A 15,630-nucleotide genomic window follows, 5' to 3' on the forward strand; every position below is an offset into this window, starting at 1 on the left:
TTGAAGAAAACGGCCATACATGATTCAGGCCAGGGGTTGATAAGCTTTCTATAAAGGACCAATTACCAAACATTTAAACACTGTGGCTCATGCCGTTTTCGTTGCAGATACTCAATCTACCTTGTAGAATGAAAGTAGCCCTAGACAATATGTAAATAAATGAGCACGGCTGTGTTGCAACAGAACTATAAAACAGGCAGCTGAGGTAAGATTTGCCTGTAGTCCGTTGATCTCTGAGAACCATACTCCAAGAAAAAAAATGAGGTTTCATGTTAAAAACAACAAAGCCTACAGAGGATATCTGTGCTTAAAGCTGAAATAGGACGGGTACAATGTGTACGATTCCCTACTTTAACATGCCTTAGTTAGCCAAGCCACAGTCCTAAGTGTAGCAGGTAAAGGACAACTCTTGTCTTGTAAAATTTTGAAAGCCCCCTGTAGGCTGGTGATCTGTAGCCTAGTGGTAGAAGCTTGCCCAGCTTGTGCAAAATCCTGGCTGCAATCCCCAGTGCCATGGAGACACGTGCCTGCCTGTGTTTGCCAAAGCTGCACCTTCAACCTGGAAAACCTGACCTCCTCCCAGCACCCTTTTGGAATTCCATTCATCTTCAAAGCCTCTATGTAACCCTACAATTTCAGTAGTTTATGAATCTAAAAAGGAAAAGATTAATCCCCAGAATGTGAGGTTATGCAGATTGGCTGAGGTTTAAGGCATGGTAAACACTGTTTAGGGCACTGGTATTAATTTTAAAAACTTCAACCCAGAAACTGGGTGGTGGTAGCACACGCCTTTCATCCCAGCACTCGGGAGGCGGAGGCAGGCGGATCTCTGTGAGTTTGAGACCAGCCTGTTCTACAGGAGAGTTCCAGGACAGACTCCAAAGCAACATAGAGATACCCTGTCTGGGGGGGGGGGGGGGGGGGAGGAGAAGAACCTTCAGTCCAGTTTCCTTTTGGATTATAATGAAGAGAAGATAGAATCTCTTCCTATTTTGATATTCTACAAGAATTTCCTAGAGGTTCATTTTCAATTGACACAAAGTTTTACACATAGTAGATTCTGAGGTAGTATTTCACCAATTGTATTATATATTCTGCTTTTAGTGACTTGAGTGAATAGACCCAGCACTTGGGAGGCAGAGGCAGGCGGATCTCTGTGAGTTCGAGACCAGCCTGGTCTACAAAAGCTAGTTCCAGGACAGGCTCCAAAACCACAGAGAAACCCTGTCTCGAAAAAACAAAAACAAAAACAAAAAAATCTACATTCAATTCATATCTCTATACCACCAGAAGATAGTAATATGAACTTGCCTAATAAAAAAGTTGTCATAGCCGGGCGGTGGTGGCGCACGCCTTTAATCCCAGCACTTGGGAGGCAGAGGCAGGTGAATCTCTGTGAGTTCGAGATCAGCCTGGTCTACAAGAGCTAGTCCCAGGACAGGCTCCAAAGCCACAGAGAAACCCTGTCTCGAAAAACCAAAAAAAAAAAAAAAAAGATAAAAAAGTTGTCATTTTTTGCAAATTTGATTTGAGAGAAATTATTAAATTTGCTGCTTCCTAGTTAATATTCAGGAAATCTCTCTCACACTCTCTGTATGGATGTACAATTTTCATTATGTAACCCTGGCTGGCTGACCTGGAACTCATTATATGGACTAGGCTGGCTTCTAATTCTCAAGATCCACCTACCTCTGCTTTCCAAGTGTTAGGATTAAAGAGGTGTGCCACCGCACTTGATGATCAATACATTTTCTACACATTCAGAGTTGTATGGTTAAGAAACAGAACAAACACACTCAACTGGAACCTGAGCTCAGGGCTGTATTTATTACTTATCTCTGCACTTCCGGTTCTCAGTAGACATGTCTACATCTGATCTGTGGCTTTTTAAAGGTGTTGGGGGAACCTGGCTCAAACTCTGAAGTGTTACAAAGGCTGGCAGGAACTCAGGTTTCCTGACTCTAATCCAATAGTACCAAGATGGATATCCTAATCCCGGAAGACCAGCTTTGCAGAAGCACCCGATCCTACATTTCCAATTCTAAGCTGAAAGGAAGACTCATTTCTACCTTTCTCTTCCTCAAGTTAGGAATGGAATTCAAGATCAGATACTATGCCTGCCTACTGTGTCCAATAACCAAACAGGCCAGTTTTAGGGTTACTAAAAATCTAAAAAAGGCAATTTAAAACACCCATGAGAAAAAAACTCCTCCACCCAAGAATGCAAGAAAAGAGGTCAGACGTTCTCTTAGGAGGACCTCAGTGAGAGTTCGAGGCCAGTCTGGTCTGCATATTGAGTTTCAGGGAAGCTAGGGCTACTGCATAAATAGACTATCTAAAAAAAATAAAAACACCACCACCACCAACAAAAAGCCAAACACCAAACAAACAAAAAACCATGCTGGGTGTATACCCAGCACTGAGGCAGGCAGATCTCTGAGTCGCGTCCAGCCTGATCTACAGAGTGAGTTCCAGGACAGCTGGGGCTACATAGAGAAACCTTGTCTCAAACAAAAAAAAAACAACAAAATACCAAACAAAACAACCCAAAAAAACTAAGAGAGAGAGAGGAGAGGGAGAAAGAGAGAGAGTTAGAACCTGTCCATTCTCACACACACACACACACACACACACACACACACACACACAACACCCACTCAAGTTCACAATTTAAACAGAGCTATTGCTGTAGCCCTACTGCATATTTCAGTTATCATTGCTCTAACAGTCAGACTTCACTGCTTGAACCGTCTTAATCTGTAAAATAAACACAGGAGCAGACCAACAGCTTTATCTGAAGATAAACACGAATAATTTACTTACAAAAACTGTAAGCAATGTATAATATTTCTAGTTATTTTATCCCCCTTCCCCCTCCTCCCCGGGAGTTTTAGACAATAGTACAGTCATCTTCAATGAACAAAAGAGACCAAGCAACCCAGACAGTTCACAGCCAGTACAGCATTTTTATCTTTCTGGAAGCTACCTATAAAAAGACAAGAGCCATCGCTGGCTCTTTGGGTGGGGGGGGAAGGGGGTATGAATAAATTAAGGAACCAGGGAACAAGGATAAATTCTGTTAATTAACCTAATAAAAAAAATTAAATGAGAACCCACTGTGGTCAAGAAGACTTACAACTCAGTAGTTCAAAAACTATAATAAAGAGGGAAGTGCCAAGAGGTACAAAGTTCTCTGGGAGGGAGTTACCCATCCCCTCTACATCATCCTAACACTAAAGCATTCCGGTAAGGGACACTTAGAGTAACAGCCTGACTGAGAAGATGACATTGTGGAAATGGACGCTACAATAGGACACACTATCTGCGTATCCACAGCGTGGCTAACCAGGTCTGGTTCATGATCGTTCAAAAATGATATCGGGTTCACCAAAGAAATACAGAACACAGAACCCGCGCGTGCGCGTACACACACACACACACACACACACACACACACACACACACACACACACGGTAAAGACTAGAGGCGGAGAAGTCAGCAACAAGTAACACTGACTTAAAACCTTGGCAGCAAAACTCAGCCCAGCAAGTGTGAGCTGATGATTTTCTACTTTCAAAGTCCCATCATCCATCCTCCCGAATGTCTCAGCTCTTCTGAACCTCTCCTATCTGGATTTTAGAATAGGGGTCCTTCCCCAAGACTTATGCCACACAGTCAAGTTAAGGGCCAGGGCTGTCCTTCACTGGTCAGCTCTCTAAACCCTGATACAAAGGATCAGGTTTTCCCTTACTCTGCGTGACCTCGGACTAGTCACCCAAGCGGTTAGTTTTCTTGTTTGCAAATTCGTTGATTACGAAGAGACCCGGATAGGACTCGATGATCGCTGAGATTTAAAACCTTGGCAAGCCGTACATGGAAGCAGTGGACACACGGTCCTTTGCGTAAATGGGGAAACTGAGGCCCCGAGCATCCTGCCTAAGGGCACAATAGCAGTAACGCTGTAGGGGCCAGGCCACCGCACGGCTCAGATCCCCGGACTTCTAGTCACGGGCTCTTTCTCGGTCCACACAGCCAAGAGGAGCGGCGGGGGGTCCTGGGTCGGAAGGGGAAAAGGACGGCGAACACGCTGGGACTGGGAAAGGAAGGGGAGAAGGCCTTACCTTTCCAGGACGAGCTCCGCCGCGCTGCCTTCCTCTCGGAACTGGATCCCCTCACCCGGTCTGGACTTCTCCCAAGCCCCCGCCACTACTGCCCGGCTCGACGTGTCCCACGACCGCAGCAGAGGCCACCGATTCCCGCCCTGGACCCGCCCCCTGGGTTATCTGACCAATCCTCCCTCCGAGCCCAGGAACTCCACCCTCTCGGGGGGCTGGCGAGGCCTCGCGTCACCAGGCGCTCACCGTCTCATTTGCCTTTGCTCCACCTTCTCCTCCGCCGGGTCTCCTCTGGGCCCCGCTACTACGGGAGAGTTTTCCTGCCGGAAAGCAGCTCGCCGCTGCGGCAATTTACGACATCGGTTGTGACAGGCCCTGGGAACATCCGGCTTCCTCCCTTCACTCGAGCAAAAGCCGACGTGATGTTCGGGGCCGGGGACGAGGATGACACCGACTTCCTCTCGCCAAGCGGCGGGTGAGTGGTTGAGAAGTCAGGGCCGGAGCGCAGGCCCGAGAGACCGGTGGGTGGCTGCAGGGGTCCGTCTCTTCCGGGTCCAGACCCTGGCCGCACTCTGGTGTCAGATTTGGTTCAGGACCTGGCATCTCCCTTGACACCCTTTTGCTTTATGAATCACAGTATCTCCAGTGAAATGGAGATGATTGCCGAGAAGACTGCCTGCCTCGGGGCTTTTACAGGACTCAGCTCCTATAAATATGAGTTGTAAACTCAAGAAACTTTCTCTTTCCGGTGAACCAGGTGACACTTTGAGCCAGGAGCTGGAGGGTCAGCTTCCTCCAAAGCCTACCGCGGACGTTACCTTTTCGGTGGTTCTCTGCCTTCACAGCCCCAGGCAGAATAGACTGCTTTATCTCCTTCTTCCCACGAGTCTTTGCACGTGGAAGCCACTGAAATCTAAGTCCTGACAGAACTGCTTATTTCACTCTGGCACTCGGAACTTTTACTCCCGGATGATGCTGATTGCTCGGGAAGTGCCTGCGAAATCACGTTTTGTAAGCCCCAAGGCTTAAAGCCAGCGGGAGAGGCTGCATCCAGTTTCGCGCGCTGTCTCAGGACAGACGTTTTAAAAGGGAGGTTCCCCCGCCTTTAACAATTAACTTAGTGTTGTTCGTCCTTCCGTTGTCTTAGTGGACCTCTCGACTCCTTCGGCCTTAGTAACTGCAAAGCTCACATCTTTGCAGAGCCCCTCTTTGAACATGTACTGTACAAGTTTTCTGCATAGTGATGAACCTACTTAAGAAAAGACAGACGCATCAACATGCCCATCATCCTATCAGATGCTGAGCGGTCACAGTAGTGATTGATATGCTATATTGGAATTCAATACAGAAATGACCATAAAATGACTAGCTCTCTTTTGGTTTTACTTATTTGTGCACACATGCGTACATGCACACACACATGTGTACACGACACATGTTATGTGTGGTGTATGCATTCTGTGAACATGTTTGTAGAGGACAGAGGTTCACTATCAGGTGATCTCTCTAGCCTTCCACCTTATTTTTTGAGACAGGTTCTCTCAGTGAACCTGAAGTTACCATTTTGACTAGAAAAACGTTTCCATTCTTTCATATTCCACCCCAAACATTTACAACCTCTGCTGCTGTTGACTAGGATTTTCATCCAAAACCTGTTTTGTGTGTGTCTGTATATGGGGCCTTTTGAATATCTTTAAGGTTTGTTTATTTATTTGAGACGGTTTCACTGTGAAGCCCTGGCTGCCCTGGAATTCTTTCTGTAGACCAAGCTAGCCCTGAACTCACAAGGATCTGCCTGTCTGCCTCCTGAATGCTGGGATTAAAAGCATGTGGTGTCACACCTAGCTTTAAGGCATATTTTAGTTTCATAGTCTTCACTATGTGAGAGTATTTTAGGAAAGTCTATAAAGGAATTTTAAGGCTCTCAACTTTCATGCATCAAAGAATCTGCTGCTGACTAGGCAGATGACAGTCATGTGCTCTTCTCCTGATTCCTGACCCAAGAAAAGTTTTTCCGGGATCAGCAGGTCTGCTTCCCTGAGCTGGTCTGCTTCCCTGAGCAGGTCTGCTTCCCTGAGTGGGTCTGCTTCCCTGAGCGGGTCTGCTTCCCTTCCCTGAGCACGTCTGCTTCCCTTCCCTGAGCGCGTCTGCTTCCCTGAGCAGGCTTAACGAAGCACTCGAGACTCATTACAGATATGACTGAGGGTCCTAGGCATAGCAACAGACAATTGGATGATGAAAGACTCAACAAAAAAAGGTAGATTGAGTTTTGTACCCAGTAGTAGTTAGGAAAACAGAATCAAATTTAAGCTTAAGGACAGGAAAAGTGAGCTGGGGAGATGGTGCAGTGGTTAAGTGCACTGGCTTCTTCTCTTCTAGAGGACCTGGGTTTGATTCCACTACCCACATGGTGGCTCACAACCATCTCACTCCAGTCCTGGGAATCCAACACCGTCTTCTGGCCTTGTTGAGCACTAGGCATGAACATGGTGCACAGGACACACGTGCAGACAACACCCCCCCCCCCCCACACACACACACATTAAATGAAGAAGCAAGACTGCAGAAGGTTTCGTGAGCAGTCTCTGATTCGGCTTTGTTAAGGAAGTGGAGCAGCTGACAGTGAACACTGACACTGCCTTTCGGTTCCTCTTTTGCAGTGCAGTTTACTTTTAAAATGCTGCCCTTAACTTCACAACTTTCTTGATCCTCCTTACGATATTGAGAAGTAATCAGCACGAGTTCTAATGTCTAGGATGGTTGGTTATGTGACTGAATTCACAGAGATCTGCCCCCCCTCTGCCTCCTGGAACTAAAGGCGTGCGCCACCACTGCCTGGCCCTTACTTGTTTGTTTTTGAGACATAATTTTACTGTGCATCTCTGGTTGGCTTGGTACTCACAATTTTTGCCAGATTAGCTTCCAACTTCTGCTAGATCCGCCTGCTTCTGCCTCCCGTGTGCTGATTAACCAGACTAATCAAGCCTGGGCAGGTTCCCCAACCTTAAAATCAATGGTTAACCTAAAAGCAGTAATCAAAAGACATGCCTTCTCCTTTGGTCTTAGCCCTTTCCCCACATTTATGACTCTAAAATGAAGAAATAGGCAAATGTCTGCTAAGTACATCATATTTGACTTCAGCTAATACGGAGAGGAATAAGGCATAATTCCTACCCCTTAAGCAGTAGAATAAAATCAATCCAGCAATGATAAACATAAAATAAAAAAGCTTTTAAAACTTTAGATTTATTTACTTAATGTTAATGTGTACGAGTATATGTCCAGGGTGTCAGGCTCTCTGGAGCTGGGCTCACAGATGGCTGTGAACCACCATCTGGGTGCTGGAAGCTGAGCCCAAGTCTTCTGCAAGTGCTCTTAACGTCTGAGCCATTCTTCCAGCTCCCACAAGGCCTTGTTTTGAGATAGCATCTCACTATATTACGCTGTAAATTCTTAAATTCTTGGGCTCAAATACTCCAGTGAGTATTCTGAGCTGCATCCCCACCTGTCCTTCCTTTTATTGTCAATTATTTGTGTGTAAGCAATAATACCTATTATGGATAAAGCCTTGACAACCTAAATTCAATCCCTATGAACCACACAAAGATAGAAGATGAGAACCAATTCCATAAAGTTGAATTGCCCTCTGTTCCTGCATGAACATACACTCCCTACACAGGCAAACACATACACATTGTACATACACAGTAATAATAAGTTTTTAAAAATTTAAAATAATATAAGATTTGAGAGTTTTTGTAATGGTAAAAGTAAAATGCTGCAGGATCCCCGGCGGCTGCAGCAGCAAAAATGCTGCAGGTCCCCGAGCGGCAGCAACAGGTCATGAGGAGAGACAGATGGGTACACCATGAGACTGCACTGCAGGTCTCCGAAGGTGACTGGTCCCAGGCAGGGAGACACGCGGCCGGCAAGAGACAGAGACATGGATAGGCACGCCATGCAGAGTGAGGTTGAATATTTATTTAGTGGGTTATGGAAGGGGGAGAAGGAGAAGAGCAGAGAGAGAGAGAGACAGAAGTGGGGAGAGGCAGAATTCGAGAGGGAGATGAGAAAGGAAAGGAGGAAAGGATTCAGGCTGGAAGCTGAAGATCATGCCTCAGCAGATTGGGGGAGTGAGCGTGGCTTGTCTCTTAAAGGGACAGGACAGATCATTACAGTTTTTCACTATTCCAGAATTTTACTCCTTTATGTAAATTTTACTCTTTTACTCCTTTTAATCTCAGCCAGGCATAGTGGCACGTCTTTAATCCCCAGCACTCAGAAGCAGAGGAAGATAGATTTCTGTGAGTTCAAGTCCAGCCTGATCTCATAGTCAAACAGTCTTAAAAGAGAGAGTCTCGCCGGGCGGTGGTGGCGCACGCCTTTAATCCCAGCACTTGGGAGGCAGAGGCAGGCAGATCTCTGGGAGTTCGAGGCCAGCCTGGTCTACAAGAGCTAGTTCCAGGACAGGCTCCAAAAAACCACAGAGAAACCCTGTCTCGAAAAAGCAAAAAAAGAGAGAGTCTCCCTCCCTTGCTTTCTGTCATCCTTTCCTCTCATGCCCACAGTGCTCTTCCAATAAAAGCATTTCTCCTGTTCAAAAAAGAAAGACTGTGAGTTCGAGACCAACCTGGTCTACAGAGCTAGTTCCAGGACAGGCTCCAAAGCCACAGAGAAACCCTGTCTCGAAAAACCAAAAAAAAAAAAGAGTCTCCCTCCCTTGCTTTCTGTCATCCTTTCCTCTCATGCCCACAGTGCTCTTCCAATAAAAGCATTTCTCCTGTTCAAAAAAGAAAGACTGTGAGTTCGAGACCAACCTGGTCTACAGAGCTAGTTCCAGGACAGGCTCCAAAGCCACAGAGAAACCCTGTCTCGAAAAACCAAAAAAAAAAAAAGAAAAAAGAAAAAAAAAAGAAAAGAAAAGAAAGAAAGGACAGGGAGTCTTTAAGTCACCCTGACTAAAAGAAAAATTCTCCTATGTTCTTTTATCATTTGTTGATATCATACTTAAGTCAGCATTACTCTAAGTATTACATTTGCATTGTAATTTAAACCTTTGTCTTTAAAGTAAACGTTTGTGGCCCCATTTGCAGGCCACTAAAGGAAGCATTCTAGATTCTTTAAGAAAAGAATAATAGGTCCAAACCATATTGAATGTATTTTGTGAAATACTAATATGTATTTGTGCACACATATGAATTACACTTTTTTTTTTTTTTAAGATTTACTAATTTATTATGTATACAGTGTTCTGCTTACAGGCCAGAAGAGGGTGCCAGATCTCGTTACAGATGGTTGTGAGCCATCATGTGGTTCCTGGGACCTCTGGAAGGATAGCTAGTGCTCTTAACTGCTGAGCCGTCTCTTGAACCCATGAATTATACTTTAAAAAAGCTTGCCGGGCGATGGTGGCGCACGCCTTTAATCCCAGCACTCGGGAGGCAGAGGCAGGCGGATCTCTGTGAGTTCGAGACCAGCCTGGTCTACGGAGCTAGTTCCAGGACAGGCTCCAAAGCCACAGAGAAACCCTGTCTCAAAAAAAAAAAAAAGCTAGAAGATTTGAGTTGTTGAGAAGTTTCAGAGTTTGTACACCCCAACTTAGGAGAAGAGGAGTTCAGGGCTAGACTGAATTTGAGAGTTAATTATTTTCTATTGATTAGTGTTGTTATAACAGAATACAAAGCCGGGCGGTGGTGGCGCACACCTTTAATCCCAGCACTTGGGAGGCAGAGGCAGGCGGATCTCTGTGAGTTCGAGGCCAGCCTGGTCTACAAAGGGAGTTCTAGGACAGGCTCCAAAACCACAGAGAAACCCTGTCTTGAAAAACCAAAAAAAAAAAAAAAAAAAAAAAAAAAAACAGAATACAACACACTGGGTAAGTAATTAAAAGAAATTTAGGACTTAGTTGGTGGAGTACAACATTCTAATGGTTGCCCCTTTGGATAACTCATAATTTGTGATATCTAATCTCTTCATTTGACCATAAGCTTCTGGAAAAAGAATCCGTTTTCAGCCAGGCGGTGGTGGCGCACACCTTTAATCCCAGCACTTGGGAGGCAGAGGCAGGCGGATCTCTGTGAGTTCGAGGCCAACGTGATCTACAAGAGCTTGTTCCAGGACAGGCTTCAAAGCTACAGCACAACCTGTCTCAGAAAACCAAAAAAGAAAAAAAAAAAAACCCAAAACCCAACAAAACAAAAAAACAAACAAACAAATAAACAAAACAACTGAGGGTGGTCTTGGAGATATTCAAGACAAATACAAGCACAAAAAAGTTTCCAGGAAAAGCAAAGAAAAGATGATAAAAATATTTTTACAAAAACATGCTTATATTAAAAAAGAATCCAGTTTTGTTCACCTGTGTTTACCTAGCACTTAGTAGAGTACTTAACATCTTTGAAGCCCTAGGAGGCATCTAACTTAGATCAGGCTAGCTTCCAGGGAGACCAAACGCAGGAAGAATGCTTCAGGGAGGAAGAATAGCTTGTCTAAAGGCTGGAGTTTAGATCTTGCCTTGAGCCTCTTTAACACAAGTTGCATGGAATCTGATGCCCTCTTCTGGCCTCTGTGGGCACTGCATGCATGTGACACAGCCTAATGCTGGCAAAATCATGATTTCTAGGACAGAGAAAGAAAAGAAGAAGAAAACACACATACACAAAACAAAACCCAACGACAACCAATAACAATAATATTTAAAATCTTTAAAAAGAGAAGAAGCTGAAAGTTCCATATAGTAGCTGTGGCAAACACTTAGAGATAAGAAATGGCCATGTCTGAAGCCTTGGAAGTAAGGGGATGAATTTTTAAAGGATCTTCTAAAACCATCTTCATTTTGTAGAGTTTGAATTAGAAAGAAAAGATTTTTTTTTACATTTATTTGTTTACTTATTTATAGTGTGTATTGTGTGGGCATGTGAATGTGTATGTATGTAGATGCATGGATACACACATGTTTGTCATGGCGTGAGTATGGAGGCCAGGGGCATCTGGTAGGAATTGTGTCTCTCCTCTCACCACATGGATGTGTATCTATATAGATGCATGGATACACACATACACGTTTGTCATGGCGTGAGTATGGAGGCCAGGGGCATCTGGTAGGAATTGTGTCTCTCCTCTCACCACATGAATGTGTATCTATGTAGATGCATGGATACACACACACGTTTGTCATGGCGTGAGTATGGAGGCCAAGGGCATCTGGTAGGAATTGTGTCTCTCCTCTCACCACATGGTTTCTGCAGACTGAGCTCATGTCATCATCGGGATTGGCAACAAGCACCTTCACTTACTGAGCCATCTCTATCTTACTAATACTGAACAGTCTTCAGGAATAATCATGTAGGTGCGGTGTGTGGAATGTATGAGAAGTAGAGAAGAGTTGGGTCTGGTGGCACAGGCCTGTGATGTCAGCTGCACAGGAGGACTGAAAGGTCAAGGCCAGCTCGGCAAGACTCCGTCGCGAAGTTAAATAACATACAAGGGGTGATGGTGGTGGATGTAGCCTGGTGCTGGAGCACTTGCCTGGCATGTTCAGTGCCCTGTGGTCACTCCCCAGTACTGGAGTAGGTATGGGGGGAGAAAAAACTGCACAGGATGTAGGTAGGGGGTTGAATTAGGAGGTTATTGCAGTGATAAAACGATACAGAGGTGATGGCATCATAAATGGAGGACGTGACAGTGAGGTGGGAAGTGGGGAATGCCTTTGAGAAATCTTTACAAAGTGTAATCAGATGGAACTTGGGTCAGCTGTTGATTTCAAATAACAGATATAATCTTGATTTCAGAGAGCTTCAGCTGCTACTTCTGTTACCGAATGGTGAGCTACACTACCAGAGATATTTACGATCACAGGCATTAACATTTTCATTGATTAAAAGTTTGAGATATGTCATATGGAATTTTATTTTCATTTTCCATTAACAGTGCCAGGCTGGCTTCTCTTTTTGGACTGGATCAAGCAACTACGGGCCATGGAAATGAATTCTTCCAGTACACAGCCCCAAAGCAGCCTAAGAAAGGCCAGGGAATCGCAGCAACAGGTAATTTAAGAAGCATTGGCGTTGTGTCTTAATGGGTTGGTTGGATGGCTGTCTTTGGAAGTGACGTGCTTTAATGGTTAATATTGGTTGCTGACTGATAGGATTTAGACTCACTCTGGGTGCATGTGTGAGGAGTTCCCGTACTGGATTAACTGGGTGAGGAATCCAGCTCAGTGAAAAGGGGAAAGTGAGATGAACAGCATTCATTTCCCTCTGCTTCTTGACTGTGGTACAAATGGCCAGCCATCTCCTGCGCCTGCTGCCATTCCTTCCCCTCAATGGACCGTGCCCTCAAACTGAACCAGAACAAACCCTTCCTTAAGTTTTCTGTCAGTTATTTTGTTTTTCTATCCCATGAAGTTACCAGTACTCACACCAAGTCCTCTGTCCTCCATCAGTCAGCCCAAGCTCACCACCAGTGGTCATTGCCTCTAGAAGCTCTCCGGTACCGGGTTCAAGCAGCTAGATGGTGGCCTTTGTTGGGAACTGATGGGGACAAATTCTTCTGCCCTTTGTGTCCAAAACCGCCCAAAGTGCTCATTGTTGCATCTGGTTCATTCATCGTGAAAGACACAGGAATCATTTGTTAAACGGCATCTGTGGAAAGGAAGGCGAGTGAGAGACTAATACCTCTATGTGTCTTCGGGGCTTTACGTGGATCGACATACTTCTTACTCAAGATAGTTTTGTAAAGTAGGTGACGTGACCAGATTTTGGAGGCTATGAGGCAGAGTTGAAATTGGAATCCCGAATTGACTGAATCCACAGCATTTTCTTTCCCCTACACTTTGCCAAAGATGGTAAGGGAGCCCCGAGGAGAGCAGGTAGTGGTGGGCATTAAATTAAATAATCGAAGACTGAAGTGTGTGAGCCTTTTCCATGCCAGACATAATGCTAACTAGTCTGAGGATCCATGGCTGGATATTGAGAGAGCAGCTGAAGCAGATCACTCATGTATGGCCGTGTAAGAGAAAGGCACAAGCACTCCTGTCCATTCCTTTTGACTTTAACCTGGTATGTTTCTGTGATCCTAGTAGTGTGTAGGATATTCCTTACATTCTAGATGGTTCTGCAGCTGACACAGTTTGAGTATCTTATAGTTCAGTTCAATTCTGAAGTTATCTACCTAGACATAATGTGCAATCCCTCGGATTGAGGGTTTAGTTTTCTGAGACTGTCCTCTCTAAGAAACCAGGCCATCTGTACTTCCGACTGGCCAGGGGCCCCATGACACCATCTCCTGGGTTCAGTTAATTGACAGGACTTGTGCATCGAACTCAGGGTAATTAGTTGTTTCTTTAATGTTGGTTTATTAAAAAGATATTATAGAGATACATAGGCACATCTCTTCATGTGGATGAGGAGATGACAGGACGGACGGTGGAGAGGTGCAGAGATGTCTAGCTCCCCCCCCCTCCTGGTACTATCTGTGTTTTACAACCTGGAAACTCTTCAAACTTGGTGGTTCAAGAGTTTTATATAGCTGCTGTAGCCTATCTTTCCTGAGAGTCGGTGAGCGGAGCTAGAAGTCATAGTCCCTAATTCTGTAATTGTTCCTGGTGCTGGCTCTGTCCTGAGGAGCCCCACTCTGAGTCACCTCAGCAGCAATGTCAAAAAATTAAATTTCAGAATTTTTTTTCTTTTAGTTTTTTTTTTTTTTTTTTGTTTGTTTTGTTTTTTTTTTTTTTGAGACAGGGGTTCTCTGTGTAGCTTTGGAGCCTGTCCTGGAACTCGCTCTGTAGACCAGGCTGACCTCGAGCTCACAGAGATCCGCCTGCCTCTGCCTCCTAAGTGCTGGGATTGAAGGTGTGTGCCGCCACCGCTAGGCTCAGAAAAGTTTTGAGATTTTTTTTTTAATTATTTTTAATTTAAGTGCATTAATGTTTTGCCATGGGTGTCAGGTCCCCTGGAACTGGAATTACAGACAGCGTGAGCTACCATGTGGGTGCTGGGAATTGAACTTGGGCTCTTAACAATCATTGAACCATCTCTCCAGCCCTTGAGACCTTTTAAAACTGGCTTTTGCCGCGCGGTGGTGGCACACGCCTTTAATCCCAGCACTCGGGAGGCAGAGGCAGGCGGATCTCTGTGAATTCGAGACCAGCCTGGTCTACTGGTCTACAGAGCTAGTTCCAGGACAGGCTCCAAAGCCACAGAGAAACCCTGTCTCGAAAAACCAAAAAAGATAAAAAAAGAAAGAAAAATTCATTAGCAATTAGTGACGAAAACAAAAATATCTAACCATCCCCTGAACAAGGAGACATTCAGTTAAGGAAATTTTAAGACAAGAAAACTTTGTTCAAAATAATTTTTTTAAGACTACACATTGAAAGATTTTCTTTTGCATGCCAAGTCCAAAAATCTGAATAATGTTGGCTTCAGAGAAGGAGGAACTTCAAGTCAATGAGACTCTCAGGGTGATGGCCATGCTCTTCTTGTTCCCCTGGCAGACGCAGACTCAGTTTCCTCTTCCGAGCTGAGCTGGGGTGATACTAGCCCGGGAGTGCTGCAAGAAGCTGCCTGACAGCGGAGGAGGCTGCTAGGCTGGCCTCCACAGATAAGGATGTTTTTATGGGCTTCACACTTGTCTAAATTCTCTAATGCTGGCCTCCCCGCTTCTGTAGATTGCTTCATCAGGAGAAAAGATTTGTCTTAGTACTACATATAGCTAGGAAGTACAGATTAAACTAAACTGTATGTTGTTTTCTAAACATAGTAAGGAAAACAGAACATACCATAAGAAAATAAGCAAATACCACAGTGGACATTTGATTTTCACAACTGTTGCCATTCATTCTAGGCCAGCACCTGCTTCTGGACCTGAGCCCAGGGGAAATGTTTACTTTCCTGTTCCCTTTAATCAGTAAACCAGATAAAACAACCGCGACAGTCCTGTCCTGATTCTCCTCTTACTTGGTGAAGATTTAAAAAGACCGTTTCCCATGGGCAGTGATGTGGGGCAGTCACCGCTGTACTCCTGATGGGAGTGTCAATTGACATAGAATTTCCCAAGGTCCCGCTTCACCTCAGAATTCCATTTTCAGGAATGTAGTCTAAGAAAAGAGTCAGAGGTCACGTTAAAAAATGTGTGTTTTAAGAATGTTTACCATAGCATTGTGTATAACAAAGAAAATTTGATAACTGCCCAAAGAAATGTAACATAGTAAGAAGTTAGGTAAATTCTTGGAACTCGAGAGTTGACTCAGCAGTTAAGAGCACTGGCCGCTCTTCCAAAGAACTGGGGTTCAATTCCCAGCACCCACATGGCAGTTCACAACTGTCTTCCACTCCAGTCCCTGGGGATTGGACACCCTCCTACAGACATACGCAGGCAAAACACCAATGCACATCAAATAAATAAATCTGCTGCGAGTCTCTGCCTCTGCTTTCATCAGTTGCTGGATGAAGGGTCTATGGTGACAGTCTGACTACAGGGAGGCCAGTTTAGGCATCCTCTCCTCTATTGCCT

At 44.8% G+C, this 15,630-nt stretch overlaps 2 protein-coding genes across 4 annotated transcripts in view; one reads left to right on the forward strand and one right to left on the reverse strand.

Annotated features, from left to right (window-relative positions):
• Slc31a1 (solute carrier family 31 member 1) overlaps nucleotides 1–4,253 on the reverse strand; it is a 28,646-nt gene extending 24,393 nt beyond the window's left edge. The window contains exon 1 of the mRNA XM_057785494.1: nucleotides 4,123–4,253. The gene's annotated coding sequence lies outside the window, so the exon portion shown is untranslated. The remainder of the gene's footprint in view (nucleotides 1–4,122) is intronic.
• A 232-nt stretch (nucleotides 4,254–4,485) lies between these two features.
• Nucleotides 4,486–15,630, forward strand: part of Fkbp15 (FKBP prolyl isomerase family member 15) — a 62,382-nt gene continuing 51,237 nt past the window's right edge. For 2 of the 3 annotated variants that reach the window (XM_057783676.1, XM_057783677.1), the window contains exons 1-2: nucleotides 4,489–4,591; nucleotides 12,046–12,161. In XM_057783676.1, coding sequence (XP_057639659.1) covers nucleotides 4,539–4,591; nucleotides 12,046–12,161 — 169 coding nt within the window. In that variant the 5' untranslated portion in view covers nucleotides 4,489–4,538. Of the gene's footprint in view, nucleotides 4,592–12,045; nucleotides 12,162–15,630 lie in introns of all 3 variants that reach the window. The other variant, XM_057783678.1, reaches the window with a different exon arrangement.

This window comes from Chionomys nivalis, chromosome 11, assembly GCF_950005125.1.
Source record: "Chionomys nivalis chromosome 11, mChiNiv1.1, whole genome shotgun sequence".
NCBI lineage: Eukaryota > Metazoa > Chordata > Mammalia > Rodentia > Cricetidae > Chionomys > Chionomys nivalis.